Genomic DNA, 23,663 nt, shown 5'->3' with positions numbered 1-23,663 from the left:
CTGCCTCCCTGAATCATGGTGGAGGAAGAGTTGGGGATACGCTCCTGAGCTAGAGCAGTAAAGGGTCTCAGGTGAGGGTGTGGAGAGTCCCGTGGGAGGCTTGACATTCTGGCAAGATGTGCTGCCTTGGCTGAAGACCTCCACATTGGGAGTCACTGTGTCCGAGCTCAAAGACTCAGACTTCATCCAAGAGAGGGAGGCACTTCCATTTCTCTTTTTCAACCTGGGAAGAGCATCAGAAAATGCCAGTGTGTGGTTCTACCAGCCCTCTGAAGGGAAAACCAGGTCTCCATGGGTCTCGCTTATGTAGAACATGGAATAGACTTACAGCATCCCACAGAATCATGAGACAACAGCAAAGGAAAGAGTGGTGGAGAGTCAACACTCCTTTGTACCATTTTCAGGGGTGGGGGGCAGGCGTCTGGTGTCACTGCTTCATCTCCTGAGGAAACACTACTTCTGCTGAGGTGAGGAGTTTCCTAGGAGCAGCCTGTTGTCTATGAAGAAAATAAACACAATTCAAATAACCTGACTGCCCCAACACATAATTCTAGACGAATTCTTGGGGAAAATGCTAGAACCGATGGACTGTAACCAATGTTACATTCCCTTTGGCATGTTCCACTTTGCAGAGATTGTGTTTGGTGTCCTTTGTCCCTCCTTCAAGAACCTGAATTCCCTCTTGTCACACCCCAGCTGTTAGATGACGTAATGCCAGCTGTGGTTCCTCACGTCCCTGTCAAGCAGCCTTACACACAGCTTCTCATCCATATGAAAAGGACACTGTGGAGAGTCAAGGAGGCGTCCTTGGAGTGTCACAACGTTTTGGGTTTCATCACTCTCCTTTGCCAGTGTATGAACAGGCTGTCACAAGGACCAGCAGAAGTCCCTAGTGCTTGTGTAGTGATGACAAGCTCTCTTTACTGAGCATTTACTTTGTGACAAACGCTTTATATTAGCCTATTGCAAGCATCACAACTGGCCATTTTGCAAGTGAGGGAAAGGAAGTGTAAGTGTTTACCCAAGGTCACCAGCTATCAGGAAGAAGAACCAGAAATTAAATCCAGCGTCCATAACCCCCAAAGTCTTGGTTTTAAAATACTGTCTTAGCTCAATCACTGACTAATCCATTCCTCATGAATTTCTCTTCTCTAAAATCATGTCGGGGCACCTGGCTGGCTCAGTAGGTGAAACGTCTGCCTTCAGCTCAGGTCATGATCCCAGAGTCCCAGGTTCGAGCCCCACATCAGGCTCCCTGCTCAGTGGGGAGTCTGCTTCTCCCTCTGCTCTTCACCCCACTCATGTTCTCTCTTGCTCTCTCTCTCTCTTCAAATAAATTAAAAAAAAATCTTTTAAAAAACCATTTGAACACTTAAAATGTACATCAAATCACTGTCCATTTATTCAGACAATAATTAATCCCCTGCTGCCAAATTCAAAAGGGTGTTCGAGTCCATCCAACTACAGAGGTGGTATCATTGGTATCATTACGTTCTCTGGCGAGCAGTCTGAGGCTGGTCCCAGAGGATGGGCTCAGGTACTGCCTGAATGAATGACTTCAGAGGTGATGGTAAGAAAGAGGGACTTGCAGAATGTGTGTGCGTGTGTGTGTATGTGTCATTTATTCCACAGAATCAGGGTTAAAAGGAATTTCAGTAACTGTTTCATCCAAGGCATGTATCTCATGCCCACGTGCTTTCATACCTATCCATTCATAGTATGGGTAGGGATGCAGCAAGAAATATGGGCAGACAGGAGATACTAGTCACAGTCTGAGGTGGATGGGACAAGGAAAAAGCCCCACTCTGTCATAGGATTATTCTAGAAGGAAAAAAAGGGAGTTGGGAATCATCACTTAACACTTCAGGGCTCGATTAGGGTCTGGGTTCACACGTTTCCTGGTGGAATCACAGTAATACACAGCTGTCCCAGGGTGAGGTTTAGATCCATTTCTGTAGACAATGGTCACTAAGAAGGACAGAAGCCCACTGTTCCAGCTAAGGCGACTTGTATCTGATAGGCTCTATGGGCTACTCTAGTTCAGTACTTCTCAAACTTCACAGGCAACAGACTCAGGTTTCTGTCTCCTACCACCCCCCCCCCATTAAATAGGTCAGAGTAGGGACTAAGAACCCACATTTCTAAGAGCACCTGGATGGCTCAAGCATCTGACTCTTGGATTCAGCTCAGGTCATGATCTCAGGGTCCTGAGATTGGGCTCCATGTTCCCAAGGAGTCTGCTTGTTTCCCGTGTTCTCTCTCTCTCCCTCTCTCTCTCGCACAGAAATAAATAAAACCTTTTAAAAACTAATTCACATTTCTAACACATTTCCAGGCGACACTGAGGCTGCCACCCGTGGAACCTTCTTTGAGAACCACTGCCCTACTTGATGTTTGTTGCTGCCCGTTTCATTTATTTGCTTCCCCAAAGCCATGTAAACTCTGACAACAACATCAGTGAAGACACTGGTGAAAAACTACCTAGGATTAAACCTTCGTTGTTTCCGTGATTCTCAGATCCATGCCTGGTCTCCCTCTTGAACCTGAGACAGATGTGTGCAACTGCCCCCCAGATGTCCACATCCCCATTGTCCATAAAAAATTTCCAATTCAACATGCCTCACCTGAATCCATTATCAAGCTTCTTCTCTGAACATCTATCTCTGCTTCTGTTACCACCATTCGTATGGGTCAGAAACCCCAAAGACATCCTAGATTTCTACTTTTCTTCCTAACTGTAACATCAGTTAATTCTAGAATTTAAGCTCCCCAGTGACAGATGTTTGGCCCATTTTGTTCACCACCCTGTCCCCAGCACTCAGAACAATGTCTGGGATGACATATAGGGATTCACGAGGTGTTGAATGAATAAATGAAGGGATGAATTCTCCAAAAGCCCCTCCCCAACCTGGGGTTGAGTTCAAGCCTTCATGTCTCATGGGGACACTGCAGTAGCCTCCAGCCCAGCTCCCTTCTTCTGCAATGTCACCCCAACTCCGCCCCAACCCTCCATACTTCCCTGTTGGAAGCACAAAGTGAGAAGCCTCACAGCTGTATTTACAAACTTCTGATCAGACTTGTTTAACCATCAAAATATATCCAAGTAAGATACACAATACCCTTCAAGTTTTGGCATCAATCTTGCTCTTCACACCAGCACTGGGATCTCCGTCCCCCAGAGGAACCCTCCCTTCCAGCCTCTCCTTCTATGGCGGGATACAACCCTACTTCTGTGACTCGGTGCCCACGAAGCTACACTATTCTTTCCAGCAACTTACTCATGTACCTTTCATCATCTGAAAATGACCTATTCTACCAACCCCCAAGTGCACTTTCCAAAGAGGACCCTGATCCCTGTGCCCCAAAACACAGACTCACACCCCAAGGGGGAATTACTGATCCATTTCTGTGATCTGAGCACTTCCTGTCTCTACTGAAACATACATGCAGATTACATTTTACTGTAATGATTTTGTTACAGGAGTTCCTTCTCCACTGAAGAACTGGAGTGTGTGTAAACCCAGACGTGGTTTCCCTTCCTCGCTAATATCTAACCCAGCGTCTGACAGGCCCTCGAATGTCTGTTGAACTTGCCTCGATTTAATTTAGTTAGCATCAATCAGACAGTAAGGAATAAACAGCCACGGACTTAGTGAGACTAATTCTCTGAGGTCTTCACCAGCAAGGCCAAACCCAAAACTAAAGTAATTACTCCGCAGATAATTCATGAAAGAAGGAAAAGCATTTGCATTTGAATGATCTAGCGAGGATTTTCTGCTTGTTGATGTTTCTGGAATTTTTCAAATAATGGCTTCAATTCTTTGATTCTTTCATAGTGTGGAGAGTAGGCCAGAAAGTTAATCTGTCAATCATTCTCCCATCTGAAACCAGGCAACTTACAGCCGTTTCTGCTGGAAGAGAAAAATTCAGTGGAAACCAAGTTTTAGAATGCTGTCAGGCACGAGCTCAAAGTGGCTGCAAGGTTCAGAGTAGGCACTCTGAAAAGCTTCCGAGGGCCCCAGGGAGTCCTGCAGTGCTCTCCTGCGATTTAAACAACTTCACATCTGGCTACTACGTATTTAGGCCCTTAGAATTCTCCCACTTGCGGCCAGGGAGGCAGGCGGCAGGCAGGGAGGGAGAACACAGTGATCCTCCCCGACCCCCGTTGCCCGAGCAGGCACGAGTCCCCCAAGCAAACCCCAAACCCAAGCGAGAAGGAAAGTCTGATTTCGCGGGCATGTAGGTCTGTGTGACTCTCGGTGCGTGTGCAGAAGTGGGGGCGTGGGGGCAAGAAGAAGGTAATCTCAGTCCCCCCCAAATCAGCAACATGACCCCCCCTTTTAACACGCACACAAGCAAGCCTGCGCGCACGCACACACACACACACACACACACTCACGCACGCACACGCACAAGCACACAAATCCCCAGCACCTGCTTCGGAGCCCTCTCTCCCAGGCTGGCCCGGAGGCGCGGCTCCACCAGAAGCGACGGGCGGATTTACCGTGGCATTACTTTTAATTAAGTCCGCGGCGCGGGCGGAGGGGGGGCGCGGGGTGGGCCCTAATCCCGGGCCCGCCTGACGTCACCTGGGAACGGGCGGCGCGGGCAGCGGGGACCGCGGCGACCTCGCGGCGACCCGGTGCGCCTCTGCCCGCGCGGGGCTTTGCTCCGCGGGAATTAAGGGAAGGAGAAATGTTAGTACACTTTTAATTGGAAACCCAGCTCTTCTTTCAGGGCGGCTTGTTTACTCAGGATCGGGCATTAGAACTCAGGGGAGGCTCTAATTGAAGTGACGGCTTTGGAGATTATGGGGAACATATGGCCCCACCGCCGGGCTCTTTATCTGCATTTTCTCATCAAACTGCGGGCCGGCCGGGGGTGCTTCTGGGCCCGCCCTCGTCCGTCTCCGAAGGGTCTTTGAAGAGCGGGAGGGCGGCGGGGCGACTGCGGCCCGTCCTGGACGGCGCCCGGCTCCCTGGCACCCAGTGCCCGACGCGGGCTCCCGCCCAGCGCCAGAGGGAACAGGTGCGCCCCAGAGAAAAGCCACTGGACCGCCGACCGCCGAGCTGGGGCACCGTTCAGACCCCTGTGGGGCTCGGCAGGAGGGAGTTGCCAGGGTAACGGGCCCTTCCCACTGGCTGCCTACAGGGCCTTGCCAAGCCCACGCCCTGAAGAAAGATAGGAAGGACACAATTCCTTTTCTCCCCGTCAGCCTCTCACCAACCGACCAACCATCTTTCTGTACACCCTGCAGGCTCCAGCACCGACCACCAGCCGCTGGCACCCCACCAGACTGTCTCTGTTTCTAGAGCTGCTGGTTAACCGAATCTGAGGCATGATTAAGTTTGAATTTCCGATAAGCAATCATTTAATATTGCATGAGACATCCTTGAACACACGGTTTATAAAAACTCAGATTTAACTAGATTTTTGTCTGCTACATCTTATAACCCTGCTTATTACTGAGGAAACGGCCGCCTTATGTTTTAATTCCAGAATCTCCTTTGTTAGCCACACAGCTCTGCCACTGGGTGAAAATACGGACTGAGGTCCGGGACTCCATCCCCCTGACTGCTGCTCCTGCTGGGGCAGTGGTTCTCAACCTTCAGCTGTACAGGAGGGAGCTTTCAAAAAAAACTAACCAGAAGCCCAGGAGCACCCCAGTCCATTTATATACTCAAGACCCCCAATCCATAGAAGCCCAAGTATTTGTTTAAATACATAAGAATAAGTGTTATAGGGTGAGTACTTTGAAGAGTCACTGTCATCTGAGCCATAATTTTGCTTATCTATTTGATTATTGGCTGTCCCCCTCCACTAGGATATGAACAGCACCTCTAGCCAGTCTTACGCAGTCCATGCTCAAAATATTTACTCATTAGTCAGATCTCATATACTTCTATAGGTTCCCCCATGCCCCAGACCCAGTCCTTGCCTAATGCAGGTGCTCAGCAAATTCCCACACACAGAACAGATGCTGAGTTGGTTCAAGCCACTACCTTACCACACTCACAGATTCCCAAGAAATTTCCCGACACTCACCGTGAATACCAGCTTGGTCCATTCATCAGTGAAATGTGGTTCCTGCATGCACACGCATCACAACTCACAAATCCCTGCTCAGAATCACCAAGAAAAAGGAAGCATGCTCCTGGGTCCCAGGGAGCAAACGTGGATTTGGACCAGTAAGAATCCAAGTGGTTTAGTTTAAGAACTAAACTGCCTGGTTTTTCATATCCTTTACAGCACCAAATACCCTTAAAGTGCTCAGAGGAAGCTGTAGCCTGGTTTGTGACCAAACCTTCAATAAAGTGGACTCCGGGGTTTCTCCTAGGTCACTGACATCATGATACTGAGAAATACTGGGGGTGGTTCTCCCCTTTGCTCAGTATATGGTCTAAAACATCTTTGGATCCCTCGTGAAACCTCTGGGTTGGAAGTCTATGAGTTGACGGGCTTGGCTGGCATGGCAGTGCAAGGAAATGAGCATCTTCCCTGCACTTACCCCCACGACCTTTCCCGCATGATCGTAAACAGAGTCTCCGGGTCATTTAGCTCAAGTAATGAAAAGTCAAAGTCATACGCTGGGTCTCCATGGCCAGAGGCTTCATTCCTAACGTTCACTAGTCACCCTGCAAAGTCCTGCCATTGTACTCAAAAAGGATCCAGTAGAAAGGTGGATAGATAGAGGGGCACTTGGGTGGCTCAGTCGGTTAGGCATCTGACTGTTGCTTCTTGCTCAGGTCATGGTTTTAGGTTCCTGAGATCAAGCCTGTGTTAGTCTCTGTGCTCAATGTGGAGTCTGTTTGCCGCTTCCCACTGCAATCCTCCCCCCGGCAATCTCTCTCTCATAAATAAAATCTTAAAAAAAAAAAAAAAAAGATGGACAGTGGTAACGATGTCAACACTGTCACTTGAAAACCATAGCTGAGTGCGTTTCTCCTGAAAGTGGGGTCAGAACAGATGGTAGGATGTTGCAGATCAGCAAAGCCTATTAGAAGTTTTGATATTGACTGATTTACTCCTCTGTTGTACTTTTATTCACTTAATTAATGAGGGCTGTGCGTTGCACAGCTGATACCTCTCATCTGGACAAAAGTGTCAAATTGGCTTTTCCTACAACCATCAGATCGCCACAGGAGCAGAAGTTTGATGAATCATTGTAAAACAAAACAAAACCAGTAAATTTCTTGTGTGCACTTTCCAAGTACTTCCATATTTCTACACCATGTTGTCTTTGGATCCTTCCAAGCCTCCTACGTCCTTCCAGGAGACGCCCATGAGAAGTATAGTGATAGTGATTAATTATTAAGGAGGATCTGGAGTTAGAGCAGAAGGTGAATTTTTGACTGATTCGAAAGGGAGTGTAAACTTATTTTCATAGACCTCACATTTTTATCGATTGGACAGCACAGCATAGTGCTTAATGATACAGGTTCTGGAGCTGGACTGCCCTTAGTTTTAATTCTGGCTCCTTCAATTACTAGCTGTAGGATCTGAAACAAATTACGGACTTTTCCATGGTCTCCTTCCTCATCTGAAGAATGGGAATAATCATAACATTGCCTTCCACATAAGCTTGACATGAGGTTAGGTTAGCTCATTTGTTTACAGTGCCCAAGGCACTACTTGGTGCAGAGTAAGGGCTCCAAATTTGTTAACATCATCATCATGTGAACATCACAAGGATTGGTTGTCCATTTGATCAATTTTTTTTCAATGATCAAATTGATCCATTTGATCAATTTTTTTCTTCCAGGGATTGTGCAAGGGAGATGAACGCACACGGCACACTATGACCGGTTAAATATGCTCAGAAAGAAAGCCACTAATTTTAAATGATGATTTCTACTAAAATGATTAAGGGTGAGCACAAACCCAAAATTAAATTACAGTTGACAGAAAAGAGATAAAGCACCGCCTGAGTTTGTACATTGCCCGTAACTTTTCAAGCACGAAAGATAAACTCTGTCCCACTCACAATTAGAGCAGAGGCTGAGTATCAAGTGTCCTGACTTGGTAATTGGTAGAATTAAGTTCTTATTCTGGCTTATCCCCGACTCAAGTATCCTGTGTCCTTAATTTCTCCATCTATAATATGAAGACAAAACAAATACATGGAAAGACTAAGGTTCAGAACAGAGAAGAAGCACAGAGCCCCAGACCGAGGGCCACAAATAATTCTGTAGTCAATTTCACGGCAGCAATACTAGCAAGAGACAAAACCTGATTTTGGAAACAAAGTAAAGAGCTCAGGCAATTATAACTTTCTCTTCCCTACTATCCAGAGATGCCAGATTAATAAATCAGAAAATGTCCACAAAGATCTTTGTGTTAGTCATGAAATAACTACGTGTACTTTTCATGTTCCCTTGATAATGCTAACAACAATGAAAGCAGATAATAGTTATTGTGTGTTTACTCTGGGCAGGGCACGGGGCCAAGTCGTTGGGGCCACATGATCTCTTCTGTGTCTTTGGTCTTATTCCCAGCACCTGACATAGGTGGGTATATATAGAAGATTAAAACATAGTTATTGGCTTGAAATTTGAAGAATCCACACCGATTCTAAAAGCCGGGGAAAGGGTTTATAAGTAAATTGCCCTTAAAGCCGTATTTTTGGAACTTCAGGTCACTATCCTTTGGTGGGTTATAACATTAAAAGAGATAAGACTACAGTGAAAAAATAAGTAGAATGAAAAATATCAACATGTAGACAGTAAGTCTATCTAAGTGGTGAAACTTTATTTCATACACACACACACAAATGTGTATAACAGGTCATGATAAAATATATGTATATTTTTTTGCCAATCTGTAGCTATAATTTTCCAGAAAACGTTGCTGGGGAGTCTTCTGAAAACACCGCTTTACAGGAAAATAAATAAATAAATAAAGTACAATTGAAATATGTTTTTTTAAAGAACTATACTACTTATCAGAGTATTTTAATATCTAGTAAGGTTTTTGTTGTTTTAATGGCTCACCCCTTTGTTTCTTAAAGGAAAGAATGACGAAACTAGCTTCGAGGCTGTCCATTTTCCCAGCTCTCAGCCTCTTTGTCTTGCTCTATATCAGGACCCCACTGTTCCCCTGGCATCAGGAGGTCGGCTTTGAAATGTTTCTCTGAACTGCATTGTTCAGGACTCTTGAACTCATCTGCCCTTCTTTTTCTGCAACTGAAACACAGCATTTAGCACAGAGCCTAGGACCATGCAGACATCTATAAGAAATCTCTTTTGAGTTAAAGGTTGATAAGGTGGCTGCCCAGAAGGATATAAATAGATTACACTGGGTAACACAGCGATCCTAACAGGCCAATTCAGGAACACAATGAATTCACTAACAGGTAACTGTCAGGTTCAATGTCGTTCCTGGACTCAAAGACTAGTGCTGCAGAAGAGAAACGTAATCCACTCCAAATCATTCATCTGAAGGTGGGAGATACACCACCACCCTCGGACCAAGAAGCACGAAGAGAGCCACCCCAAGATGACCACATCCCAGAATCTGTCAGCTTTAGAAATAAGAAGATACTTGGGGACTCAAGAGAGCTCAAATCAGAATCCCTCCAAACCTCAGTTCCCCAGTCCATAAAAGAATGGTAGCGCAGGTCAACACATGCTTTCTGTTCCTGCTTGAAATTCACATTAAGTCCCCGAAGTGACCACAAGACTGTGTCCTCCTGGCCTTTTGCACAGACTTTCCAGGATGCAGGATGAGCTCCAGTGTTCAGAGACTGGGGAGCCCCTCTGAGACGTGCGGGCCCATGGGGTGACTCAGTCCATCTGTAGTTTGCACATCCTAGCCACCCCAAATCACAGGCCCTCTCTCTCTGTACTACCCTCAAATGGTCCCAGGTTAGCTATCCAGAAGCATCTGAAACAGAGCACCAACGACAGAAGATGAGATGTCTGTAAAATGATGGCTCTTGGGTGAAGGGCGTGTGTGAGCCACAAGCTCCCCAGCCCTTGCACTGGAAGATTAGACCAATGCCTGCCATTTACTGGACATGGACCAAGTTTCAGGCCCTTGATCGCTTCTCACTGACTCGGAAAGAGTCCTGGGAAGGGGAAGAAACTTTCCCAAGGTCACGGGGAGTGCTGGGACTATAAGGCAAGACTCAGCCTCGGACCTAACTTTAGACCCCACACCCTTTGCATTAGCATTTGGAAGAAGACACTTCCTCATACCTCCTGCTGACTTTTTCTTTCAAATCTTGCCTTCGGAAATTCATGACCATGAGCTGACAAGTCCTATAATCCTATAGGACAGTCAGACATTTTCCAAAACCTACGAGGTGACCACTACCCCTCTGCTCTAATTTACTGGAGACCCAGAGTTCCAAGAGAGGTTGAAAGAAATGCTTCTATCACGAATTAAAAAAAAAAAAAAAAAAAAAAATCAGTTCCAAGGCTGTGGAAGGAAATTAAAACAAATGTCTAAACCTGACCCAGAAAAGAAGGGGAAAGAGATGCATGACACGATTAGAGTGACAAGAGAAGCATCTGCATCTCCCAAACCAGCAACAGCCCATATCCTCAGAAAAATTAAGAAGGAAGAAGGATCCCCAAACTTCAGGATGTGTAAAGAATCTGCTTTCCAGGCCGAGTAACAAGAAGCCATACTGGAGATCGATGCTTCTCTACTACGGCTCTCAGAGGCTAACAGGAACGGGACAGAGTTAATTTATTCACACAATAAGAAAACGTGTCCTGAGCACCTGTTTGCATACCAGGCACCGTGCAAAGGCCCGGTGAGTGTCAGCCACAAGGCAAGAAGGGGCAGAGCCTCCCCAAGCAATCCGGACAACTGGAAAAACAGAGGCCACGGAATCGTTGTATTTATCTGAAACATAAAACCTCCTTGGCAGAAAGACAGCCTCATGATGGGGCCTTCATGGCCCAGGGCTTCCTCTGGGAAAATCCCTCCGCAAAAGCAGAGCACCGGAGAGAGCCCTGCTTTAACCTGCCTTACCCTTCAATTCTCAGAAGATAAAGGGAAGAATGGAGGACCAACCAAGGACCAACTTGCTTGGGCTTTGGTTCTGACCAAGAAAGAGTCAGTAAACCGAGAGGAATTACGGATTTGAAACTGGGAAGAATATAATGGCCAAGGAATCGATGCTGGGCGTAATATAAAATGCATGCTGGTCCTCAAGAAAGAAAACCTTAAAATGGTAAACGAACACACCCCAGAAAGAACGAGCCAAAAACACAGCCTGAGTCCCTGGTGAGGGGCAAGAAAAGGGAATAAAATATAAAAGATGTTGTTGGAGGGAGGGGCAAAAAAAAAATGCAATTTTCTGACTAGACATTCCTTGGTGATCCCAAAAATGAATAAAAAGGAAAATCAATTTAACGTAAAAATAACAAAAAACTAAACACAACTTGGTATCCTGGACTGGATTGAATCTTGGGATGCATAAAGACATTAGTGGAAAATCTCGTGAAATCAAGGCATAGCATTTGTTTCTATTGTCTAGTGCACAGTACTGGATGATGTTAACTTCTTAGTTCACATGACACACTTATGAAAACGCACAGGTCAGTGTGATACACTGACATTAGGGGAAGCCAGCTAAAGGCTACATGACAATTTATCTTACTTTGCAACTGTTCCATAAATCTAAAATTTTATTTCAAAATAAAATTTTTTAAAACTGCTGCACAAGACACTCTAAGATGACCTCTGATGTCAAAATATGAAGATGGTAGATAACTAAGACCTGCAACATGGCCCAGCCAGGAGGAGCTATGATTGCCCAGGATCAGCCCCTAAAGCCCCACCCCCACCCAGGTCAACAAAGCCAATGAAATCATGGGCCACGTCAATAGAACCAGACATGCATGACAAGGAGCAGTAATAGCACTGTGCTAGTTTAGACTACATGTTGAAGACGTCACGTCCTTCTGGATAGTACCTTCTAGAGAGACTGCCATGCGTCCAGATAGAGCACTCTCTTCCACGGGACAGTTGGAAGAAGGGGGAAGAACGCAACAGGACAAGAGAGGACCCAGGGAGTAAAAGAATCTCTGTCTGTAATGCAAAGGGTTGCCTCGTGTCAGGGAGACTGGCTGGTTTTGTGAGTTCTAGAAAGTACAACCAAGGCCAACACTGGGGTTGCATGTGGAGACAGACACTGGGGCTCTAACAATTCCGACAATCCACACTCAGAATGTGAGGCCAAGCATTCCCCATGGTTGGAGACACCCCAACAGAGGCCTCGTGAGCATCTGATGGGAGTGTGAACTGGGGAGCCTCTCAAGCCCGTGTGATTCTCTGACGGAGGAGGAAAGCACAGGGATGAACTTCTTTAGGTCAATCCTGGAGGCCCCGGGCATCCCTGTTGCCCAGTCAGCCCAGAGAAAATTGTCAAACTCCAGCTACGAATTCCATCCTTCCTGAGAGATTGCTTCCAGGCCACTGGCAAGCAGGGAGCAGGATGAAAGCTTTCTGGCCACACCAGAAAAGAGACCTAGCAGCTGAAGTTCTCCGAATTTGCTGTCCCTTAGAGCTGCAGATGTGTCCCATGCTTTTCTGTAAGTCAGAACAGTCAGCATCAGAAAGCCACAGATTCGAGAATCCTCCATTTAAGCGGCCCTAGGGGATGCTGGTCTTGTCTTCCACCCACTGGGATTAAAAGGTGAAGACACAAGCCTTTCCACTTCTCATAAAGGGTCTAGTCTGCCCCTTGGTGGATGCCAAAATCTGTCATTTCGTCCCCATGACACGGGTCTGCACCCTTGGGTAGGACTCCCCTGCTTCCCTTAGCTTTATTTTCATAGAACCAAAAATACAGAGTTTCTTTAGGCATTTATGGTTCCATAAGGTAGCCGCTGTCCTCTGGACCCTCTCCCTACTTCGTCAGGGATGTCCGAAAATGCATTACTTAGAGGCGCCTGGGTGGCTCAGTGGGTTAAAGCCTCTGCCTTCGGCTCAGGTCATGATCCCACGGTCCTGGGATCGAGCCCCGCGTTGGACTCTTTGCTTAGCGGGGAGCCTGCTTCCCCCCCAACCCTCTGCCTGCCTCTCTGCCTACTTATGATCTCTCTGTCAAATAAATAAATCTTTAAAAATAAAATAAAATAAAATAAAATGCACTACTTAAAATGAGACCAAGACCTAAGCCACTAAGCCATACAAAGCCATACAAAGCTGGAGCAATAGTTGCATGTCAGGGATCAGGGACATTACAGTTGTATTAACACATGATTCCTCGTGGCTCCCACCGACCTTGTGCCCAACGAAACCCCCAATTCCAGGATGGAACTCCGCCCCGACAGGCCCTATACCACGTCATCACTATTGAATTTCGCAAGCCAGTGGCTCCATTTCTTCTTGCTGACTGTGCTCTTCTGTGAGCTTGTCAAAATCTTCTTGAACCTGGAGAATCTTAGCGGCCCCGCCCTCCTTCCCTGCCAGCTTTGTGTCATCAGCAAATCCAGGCAACCTGACATCCGTGTCTTCATCTAAGTCATTGATAAAAACCGTAAAGATGACGGCCCATTCAATCATTCACTTGGCAAATATTTACCAAGTACCTAGGAAAGGGAGAGCACCCAGGACGGAGAGAAGAGGCAAAATTGTGTTTGTGCTGGGATGCATCCTAAAACTGTTTGCTTTCTGTAAGCCCCCCACACGGGGACGACTCCCTTCCTCGAAGATTTAATTCTGCTCATTAAGTACTTATTGATCACTTCCTCCTGGCATCGGGCTAAGCTTTGCTGAAGGAACAAAGGAATGAAAACCTACAATCCTGATTCTTAGAAGCTTATCCTCTCCTTAGTGAGGCAGGATTTGGCCCATGGCGTTTTATGATGTCAGACAGGCAATATTTATGTAATTGATGAAATGAGGGGTATAGAACTTGTACTTGGTTCTAAGCGAAACTCGAATATCATTCTGCTTAAAGCGATTAACCAAGGATAGATTTTTCAAGTCGAAGGGACCGTGGTGTCCTCTCAAACCATTCCCCTCTCCCATCATGCCAAGATTAGTTTCGACAAGTGGACCACCCACCTCTTCGAGCAGATTGACTGTTCGTTAGCTCTAATAATTAAGATGACATTCTAACACTTCCCATGTCAAGTCCCATGCTGGACTTTACCTTCCTATGTATAATGTAAATACTCAGTGATTTTGTTAAATAATTGAATGAATTCCACGTCTGCCCTCTGAAGTTAGAAATAGGTCCGATCCAACCCTGGGAAGACGACAATTATGTCCTCGTGTCGTCTTTCCTTTTCTAGCCTAAAAAGCTACACTTCCTTCATCGGACGTGATTTAGGGATCTCCCCACCCCCCACATCATTTCTCATCATTCCGACTCCATCCCTGGCATAAAGCAAGCACTCAAGGTACGTCAGGCGAATGAATGTGCATATAAATGAACCAGAAAGCTCTATTGTGTCTGCAGCAGCCTCAAAAGAAAATGCTCGCAACTGAACGTGTTGCTTAAAACGGGGTCAGAAAAGGGAGCACCTAGCAGTTCCCATGCTCTGAACATTTTATTTCTATTAATGCTGCTCAGATCCAGCTTTTTTTTTTTTTTTTTTTGTCTTTGCACAGGGGGTGGGACGTGGGGTACGGTACATTCATGCCTCACCCTAACTCTGTAGTCAATTAAAATCTGGGCATCTTGAACACAGGGCCAACCGCATAACTTCATAGTCAAGCCTCACCCAATCGTGCCAGCCAGGGCTAGACCACAGCACGTCTTTCCATGTGCGAGAGAATGACATGTCCCTCCGGGTGTGCCTTTCTTTTCAAAGTCAAACACTGGCATTTTGATCACCATAGCGCCTAAGCCCTTTAGGAATCTGAAGATTTTGCAATATTCTGGGAAGGAGGCCTCAGTGGCTGGGGACACCTAAAGAGGGAATCCAGGCCGAGCTGACCTTCTTATACGGAGTGGAGGCCGTGAAGTTTGGTTCAGAAGGAGCCCAATTACCCCAGCAGGATATTCCTGAAGTGGCAGGGGCAGTGTTCCTGTAAAGGAGAAACCGCTTCTGCCTGAATTAAGACAAATCCAGGAAAACTTGAAGACAGGCGGAGCTGCGATTGTCCAGGGGTCCGCTTACAAGCAGAGTCAGGCAAGAAGAACCAGTGGGGAGGTCAGGGATGCAAAACGGCCGCCTAATGAATTTCCACCGCCGGCAGGTGTGCGTCCCCGCCGGCCTAGAGTGCGTGCCAGGCTTCTCTCTCTTATTCCCTGCAATAAAACTCTCAGGGAGGCATGACCTTCGTGACTTTATGGTTATGGAAACTGAGGCTTAGGGAGGTTCTGGAAGCTGTCCGCAGTCACATGGCTCTAAGCAGTGCAGCCAGCGGGTGGAGGGGGTTGGCGGGGTAGGGGTGGCCCCACCCCACCTGTCCCCAAAGTCCCTGGATACAAGTGTCTTGCCACAGTGCTTTTGTTTCAAGAGTTTACTCTCTCCTGTAAGAGTTTACCAAACACCCTGAGTGTTCCAGGCCTGTGCTAAGCCCTGGGGCCACGGTGGCGAAAGAGACACATGCCGTCCCTCTCGGGGCTTAGCGCTTGGCAAGAACAACAAAGAGCCAGAGAAGCAAATGCAATAAAGTGGGGTGAGTGGCCCAGGAGGAGGAGTCAAGGGTCAACTCAGCCGCAGGCATGAAGAGTCATCCCTGGGGCAAGAGCCCCGAGACCGAGGCTGAAAGAACACGCGAGCAAGACCCCAGAGTCCAGGAGAGGGGCAGAGGGAAAATGAGAGTTTAAGGCCCGGAGCTGAGCGGGGGACGCTGATGGGCTGGGGTCCAGCCAGGCTGAGGAAGAGCGGGAGGTCTCAGAGGCCCCCCGAGCGGCTCACGAGGTGGGCAGCAGGAGGTTACGGCCACGTTCTGGGGGCTGCAATGACAGGGGCAATGGCAAGAGTCAGGAAGGCCACGTGGCTCTCGGGGATCCGGAGAAGGGACGGGCGAGGCCAGACAAACGTGGCGCGGTGGGGACAGACACGTGCTCAAGCTAGACGCTTAATTCAATTTCTCTGGCCTTCCAAAACCCGCTCTGTGCAGTCGCTGGAGCTCCCCATCCCCTCTCTCCCCCGCTCTAAGGCAGGAAGGGTGGGGGTCGGCTGGGTGGCACAAGCACATTCCAGCTCCTTTCTCTCCATGACCCACCGAGCCTCAGGTAGGTTCCAGTTTTCCCACATGACAGACGGAGAAACAGACCGAAAGACTGGTTCCCGTGCCTCCTTTCCCTTTCACAGTATCCTGTATCTACCCCCAGCAGGGCCTTGTGGGGCGTGCGGTATACCTCCCTTCCTCCGGGCTTTGGGTTTGCGCTTTGAACTTGCTTTAGCCAGTGGACTGTTAGCCCACGTGACAGGACCAGAGGCTTGAAATGCACTCGTAAGGTTGTCCCCTCCGTCGCCGCCGAGAGAAGACCCTGCCCCGTGGCTGCTGTGTCTCAAGCCGGTATCCTGGCGTGAACCACGCCGAGCAGACCCGAGCCTGCTCTGCAGCCCGGAGCTCAGCTCGGCAGATCCCAGGTGACTTGCAGACCCTCAGCCTGACTCGGAGTCCCTCCCGTTAGCCTGTGAACACATGTGTTCCCAGTCGTGCACCATGGAATTGGGAGGTCACGCGTCACATGGCGTCCTCACAACAATTCCTGACCAGTAAGACATCCCTCCAGCCACAAAGACACTGCCTGGGATGCACACAGCTGCTCTGCCACGGGGCTGGGCTGCCCCTATGGCTGGGCTTCTGGGGAGAGAGCAGTGAAGAGCGTGAGCTCACCCCACTGTCCCACACCCCCACCCCCACCAAAAATCCCTGCTGCCCTCCGCGAGGCACTCACCTGAGTCTGACGCTGCCGGACTCACCAGGCTGAGTAGCTCCCGCTCCTTCTCATAGTCCCCTTTGCAGAGCAGCTGCCCCTCCTTCAGGACAAACTCGTCGCCCTTCTGCAGCTGCCGCTCACAGACACAACAGCAGAAACAGCTCAGGTGGTACACGCTCTTCTGGGCCCGCATGACGAACTCATTGGGCGCGATCGCCTCGAAGCAGCCCCCGCATTTGACTGCAAACAGCCTGGCGACAGGGGAGAAAGGGAAGCAAGGTCATGGAGAAAAGTCTGATCGGGCCCAGCTACCCTCCCGCCGCCCACAAAAAAGGACTCCAAGAAGTGGGGTCAAGACGGTCGGGATGGAATACCCCGGAAACCTGGGTGATGTATTCCCCGACGGGGTGGAACCGAAGAGTGCAGGGAGTGCCTCACGGAGGCTTAAGAAAAGCAGAGGCAGAGGCGCTGGGAGCCGTCTGAGCCCAGGGTGTGACCCGTGTGCATGTAGGACACAGTGTTTCCCAAACGGAGGTCTGCACCTGGGCGCCGGGAGGCTGCCCGGAATCCCTGGGGAAGCTTATTGTTGAAACCAAATAAAAGGACCACAAACGTCCACATCTCCTCCTATCAGTATTCAAAACGGGGGGCCCAGAATGTGCCTCTAGCAAGCTGGCCGGGGCGTTCTGATGCGTCATCTGGTTTTTGAGACAGAAACTGCAATCCCAGCTTCCCGAGCTGGCATTCCACGCACTCCGCCTCCCTCTTGGCACTTCTCACTTCATTTTGGTTATTTCCAACAAACCACATAGAGGGAGCCCGTCTATGCCCAGCCAAAGCAGCAGGTATTAGCGGATGCCACGGTGAGTAAAAGAAAATGCCTTTCGGAAATGAGCTCAGGCTAATGGCTCGTCCAGGTAATGGTTTCAGGGGCACAGAACAACCCGGGGCGCAGAGGGCAATTTGCATTTTGCTAGGAGGTCTGGAAATCTTGATCAAAGGAAAGACAGGAAGGCGGGCAGGCTGATGGCAGAACAGGGCCGGAGGAAGGGATCCCAGGCAGAGGGAACAGCCCGTGTGAAGCCCAGGGAGCTCCGAGCATGCTGGAGGAGGGGGGAGGCAGGGGAGGCCAGAGCATGCTGGAGGAGGGGCGCCTCCAGAAGGGGAGCTGGGCAGGCCTGTCGTAACCGCTCACACGCTCAGGCTGGACATCACTGGCAAGGGATGGGGAGTCGCTGAACAAATTTTAACGTGCTAAGAGCCCTGTTGAGGCAAAGGAATTCTTTGTAGCATGAAGGGTAGAGTGGAAGTGGAGGCAGACGAGGGAGGGAAAGCCGCTGCCAGTGACAAGGGCCAGCACTAGCAGGTGGCAGCAGGGAACCAGAGAGCTGGGGACAGGAGCCGCAGCGTGGGTACGGGGAGCTGGTGGGGGGGGGGGGGGGGGTTGGCTCCCAGGCTCCTGGAAGTCAGAGCTGGTGGCGATGGTGATGTCGCCGCACCTGCCCACGTTTCTGATTCCTGCCGCTGGGCCGATTAAGGCCATTCTGCCCCCCTGAGAGGCCTATCCTTCCCTCCTGCGAGGCCCATTCTTCCGTTTAACCTAGTCGAATCCCACCCACCCTTCAGAACACAGCAGCTCCCAGCGTCCTGAATCCTGCCCCGACCTGCCCTGCCCTGGTCTGGTCTGAAGCAACGGCCCCTCCTTCAAACACCTTTGCGTGATCTGTCTGGGCTGCACTCCTGGAGGGGTTTCAAGATACCAAACGTGTGGCATCTAGGTACCTCAGTTGGTTAAGTGTCTGACTCTTGGTGTTGGCTCAGGTCGTGATCTGAGGGTTGTTAAGATCGAGCCCGGCCTTGGGCTTCACACTGAGCGCAAAGTCTGCTTGAGATCCTCTCCTGCTCCCAACCCCCCGACTCATGCTTACTTTCTTTCTCTTTCTCTCTCTCTCTCAAATAAATAAACAAAGTCTTAAAAAAATAAAGGCAGCGAGATCCAGAGGCTGCGGTCTGCTACCGGCTACACCAACAGCGGCCAGCAAAACCACCAGCGGGGCTCGTCCCCTCTGCACCTCTGTCCTCGGGATGTTGCTACAGTGTGAGGCCAGAGCACCTCTCCTGGCTTCAGAAACCTTAGGGGAATTGCTCCTTCCTGCTGACTTGAAACATCTTAATCTCGTCTTACCCTTTCACTGCCCCCGTGCTTGGAGCCTCTCCTGCCAACAGCCTGTATTGCAAGAAGACTGTGGAAAATTCTATAACCCACAACCTCTTGTGCATGGTGGGTACTCAGTAAAGGTTGACTTGATTTGACCCATGGATCTGGCTCGTTCTCCTCAAATAACACGTGTAAAGAGCCTCCCTTAGGGGCTGCCACGCAGTAGATCCCAATAAAGTAACTCTTCTCCTCCACTCTCCTTGCCAACCCAAATCAGTAACAGTTCAGGCTCGTCTGAGAGACGAAAATTTAAAGAAGATCTATTTCTTCTTTTAAATTGCCTCATGAGGGCGCCTGGGTGGCTCAGTGGGTTAAGCTGCTGCCTTCGGCTCAGGTCATGATCCCAGGGTCCTGGGATCGAGTCCCGCATTGGGCTCTCTGCTCAGCAGGGAGCCTGCTTCCCTTCCTCTCTCTCTCTCTCTCTCTCTGCCTGCCCCTCTGCCTACTTGTGATCTCTCTCTGTCAAATAAATAAATAAATAATCTTTAAAAAAATAAAAAATAAAAAATAAATTGCCTCACGATAACATAACTGTCTCTGGCAACCCCTTTGGCATAAGCACAGAGACAATACACCCTGAAACTATCTCTGGGATTCACTCCTTATAGCACTCATTTTTTTTATATCTTCAAAACAAACAAGTTGTTTGTTTGTTTGTTTCTTTCTTTCTTTCAGTGGTAGCACAACAGGCAGAAAAGAATCTCTCTCAAAACCACTCTCTTAGGACACCTGGGTGGCTCGGTCAGTTAAGCATCTGCCTCCAGCTCAGGTCATGAGCCCCCTGGGATCGAGCCCTGCTTGGGCCCCGCTGCTCAGTGGGGAGTCTGCTTCTCCCTCTCCCTCTGCTGCCCCCCCTGCTTGTGCTCTCTGACAAGTAAATAAATAAAATCTTCAACACACACACACACACTCTCTGTTTGTCTTCACATACCAGAGGGGTCAACAGACACAGGCCGTTCAGACGGTTTAGGGCGAGGATGGCAGCAGGAGGCAATGGATGGCCAGAGTACGGAAAACTCCCCGCCCCTCCTCTCTTCGCAAAGACAGACACAAGCAGACCCGGGCTCTGCTCATGAGCCCCTGGCTGGTGGGGCCCGGGGAGGCAGAATAACAGAAGAGCACTTTCTCATAGAAGGGCCAACCGCCATCATGGCCAAAATGCGTCCAACCCCATCTCAAAGGCTCGCTCACACATTCACTTACGAGTCTACTCTTCTTGCCACTCGTTGGCTCATTGGGAAGCCCGTCCTGTGCACCAGGAGGGGAGGAGCCACCGCCCCGGCAACATTCACGTGCGTGAACAAGGCTCTATGGACGAGTATATAGGTCCTCTCAGTGTCAGGCACTGTCGTAGGCACATAATTGTTCAAAACCAAGTCCCCAGCCCTTGGGAGCTCACAGGCCACTGAGAGAAACTACAGACAAACAAACAAAATACAAATAATGTCTGCCCACAGAGACTTACCTGTGGGAAACGGGATATAACAACACTACAATGTCTGGTCAATGCAAAATAGGAAGGCATCAAGCCAGTGTGTGTTGAGAACAGAATCACTTCCCAGCTCTACAGCCGTCCTAGCTCGTGACTCCCAGTGTGTTTATTGTGGAAGCTTCCTGGAAGAAGGGAACAGTACTGAGGGCAAAGAGGAAGAGAAGGAGGGGTGCCCAAGGAGGGGCTGCACACAGGTTGGCCAAAGAAAAATGGAAGCCATTCGAAGTCCTCGGGTGAAGGAAGCCCAGGCTTGGAGAAGAGAATGAAGCTGCCTCCCACGAACACAGCCTGCCGGGACAGAGGCCAGCCGGCAGGTGATTCCAGCCCAGCTCGGGATCAGGAACGGAACGGATAAGCTTGCATTCTCTCTCTCTCTCTCTCAACCCAGGCCTGGAGCCCCCACACCGGCCCCTCCCCCACCTGCCTGGCCATCAGGAGCACGTGAGAAACCCCCTGCCCTCTGCCTCTCGACTTCCAAGGGGCCGGTGGGGCTCTTTCGCCCCCGACAAGGTACGCAACAGCCCTGAGCCACGACCCCAGACGCCAGCAGCCTTTTCCTTCCATGCCATGCCTCGTGCAGAAAAATCACCCAGTTCATCCCCGGCCCCTAGTCCCCAGCCACTGTTTGCCAACCTGAGCAAACTAATCAATGCTCTTCCAGGAGCTGGTGCAAGGCCCTTTGTCCCTGAAGCCTTCCTTCTCCTCCCCTCCCCCGGAATGAACTGTTAAACAGACTCAAGGCAAATGCGCCCAGGGAGTCAACAAGCTCTGGAGACCGTGGCCCCAGGTGGCAGCATCTGTGCTTGTCTAGCTTCTCCCCTGTTAATCCCTCCCCTTCCTCCACCCTGGCTAATTCCATCCCCCTCTCCGGAAAAACTTCCCCCAAGTTGGAGAAGGGAGGGTCGGGGGAGCTCTACAAAGAAAGCCCACCGTGTTGACTCGGGAGCGGCTGGAGGAAGTGGCGGGAGCTGTCTGGGCTCCAATCCTGAAACGGTCATGGGAAGCGGGAGCACAGACCTGTGTCTGTCCCTTCTGTCCACCAGCTCGCCGGCCCTGGGTAAGGACCAGGTCAGCCTCACCTCGCTTCCTTGACTCTTGTGACCCTCCCTCACTCTCGAGCCGTTCAAGGAGAAGAGGCTCAGGCCGTCCACCACCTGTGTGCCAGATGTGTACACAGCTGTCCGGGTACCACTGTGGACCCAGCTGCCGACAGCACACCTCCCACAAGTTGTTTTCTCTAAGGCTCAGACAAGCAGAGAAAAGGATTTGTTCAAAAGTCCAGGTCGTAATTAAAACACAGCCTGTCTCTTCCCAATGCCCTGGATGGCGGCCCCCGTGGTTCCTTCCCCTTCTGCATGCTAATGAGACCTTGCTCTGGGTTCAGAGCCCGGCAGACTGGCCATGCCCTTGAAAAGCTAGACAAGGTTTCCAGAAGGGTTGAGCTCTTCTAGGCATACATCATAACTCCCAAATTTTCCTACCATTATAAATCTCCTGCCCCTCAAAATTCTTCAAATGGTTCCTTATCTCTTCTTTGCATTGGATTCCCTCACCTCTAAAATGGGCACAATGCCCTCTAGCTCATGGAAAAGCCCCCAGGGCAGTGCCCATCCCAGAGACGGAGCCTACAGTTAGCACGTTCCTTCCTCTAGCGAACGCCCTCGGCATGGTCCACAGCCCGGGCTGCCCTGGCCTCAGGCAGCTTCCAGGCTCCGGCAGGCAACAGGCTCTGAGCAAAGACCACAGTGCCCCGCGTCTGCAGTCTGCAGGAGGGAAAGCCCCAGAGAGGTACCCGAGGAGAGACCCACCCGCTTGGCTGAGGGGTCCCGGAATCTTTGGTCTTGTCCCCCGCTCCTTCTCCTCTCCCCTCCCGCTGGCACTTTCCCACGCCCTCCACCTCAATTCCATTCAAGGTCCTGCTTCCCTCATCTCATAGGATCCCTGAGCTACGAGACGGACACCTCCCCGTTCTGGTGGGCGAGCCCGAGTTGGCAGGCTCGGACTCTTGCAAGCAGTCGGCAGTAGGACGTGGAACAAATTGCTTCACCTTTTGCAGCTTCCGTTTGCTCAGATACAAAAGGCAGTAGTGATGCCAACGCTGTGGGATCAGAGCGGACGAGATGAGAACCGGATGGGGGTGGGGGGCACTTCGTCATCTATCAGGGTGGCAAGTGCTTGCATCTGTCTGATTTGCCCTGCCTCTGCATTTTGATCTTTGGGGATATCTTTTGGCCCCCAAATGGCAACGTATGCTTAGGAGTTTCCCGAGTCCCATCCTGGGAGAGCAGTGTGAGCCCGTCTCCCCACCTGTCTCCGCTTCGAGGGGGTGTGACTTCATCTCCCAGGAGTGAGGTCCTGCCCCAGGGGCAGGGGGGATGAATGCAAGGGTGCCATCCAGACAGAGCACAGGCCTGACACAAAGCATATGCCCCGCTACCACGGCCAGGGGACCGGGAGGGAAGGCAGACCCAGCCGCAGCCCCCCTGCCCCGTGCTGGTGGGCGGGGCGTGGGGAGAGGGCAGAGCAGAGAAGCACAGGACGGGAGCAGGGGGACCAGGGCTCGAGGGCTCCTCCTTTACCGACCGCCCGCCGAAAAGCCACCACCCTTCCCCTTTCTTGTCTCAAATGGCCAAGCACTGCTTAGGTCGGTGTCAGACCGTGAACGGAGGGGCTGCAGAGGGGGCGAGTCTCTATTCCTCATGCCTCCTCCCTCCACATCTGGCAGCCAGCGCAGCCCACGCCGCCGCGGCCCCAGTCCAGGTCTCCAGAAGGTGTGCTGGTGTGACACGGCCACACCGTGGTCATTCGCCAGAACCGTGTCATTCTCATTCACAGATTTACATACGTGTATGCATGAGGATCTATAAAAATACAAACGAAGGCCCAAAGAGATCGTGTGTGGGCTCACAAGCACACGAAACACACATCTGCACACTCCAGCCACAAGCAACTCGCTCTAAAAAGGATCCCTCTGGATATTTTTCTAGAGAAGATGCTGAAGGAAGCAAGCCGTGTGCCCCTAAGGCACACTCGAAACCCACTAGGGCGACGTGATTTCTTAATTCGCTCCCATTCTTATAATTCATGATTTTCTCACAGGGTTGGGAATCCCACTCTGCGGCTAAGGAGACGAGAGCACTGCAAGA

The 23,663-nt window shown here is 50.1% G+C and overlaps 1 protein-coding gene across 1 annotated transcript in view; it reads right to left on the bottom strand.

The window, feature by feature from the left end:
- The window catches only part of LMX1A (LIM homeobox transcription factor 1 alpha), a 155,634-nt gene that overhangs the window by 33,397 nt on the left and 98,574 nt on the right, over positions 1-23,663 (bottom strand). Inside the window, exon 3 of the mRNA XM_004751434.3 lies at positions 16,826-17,058. Coding sequence (XP_004751491.1) covers positions 16,826-17,058 — 233 coding nt within the window. The remainder of the gene's footprint in view (positions 1-16,825; positions 17,059-23,663) is intronic.

This window comes from Mustela putorius, unplaced genomic scaffold, assembly GCF_011764305.1.
Source record: "Mustela putorius furo isolate JIRA1106 unplaced genomic scaffold, ASM1176430v1.1 tig00000508_pilon_pilon_pilon, whole genome shotgun sequence".
Classification (NCBI taxonomy): Eukaryota; Metazoa; Chordata; class Mammalia; order Carnivora; family Mustelidae; genus Mustela; species Mustela putorius.
The sequence above is the reverse complement of the archived record's forward strand: the minus strand, read 5'-3'. Positions and strand labels throughout refer to the sequence as shown.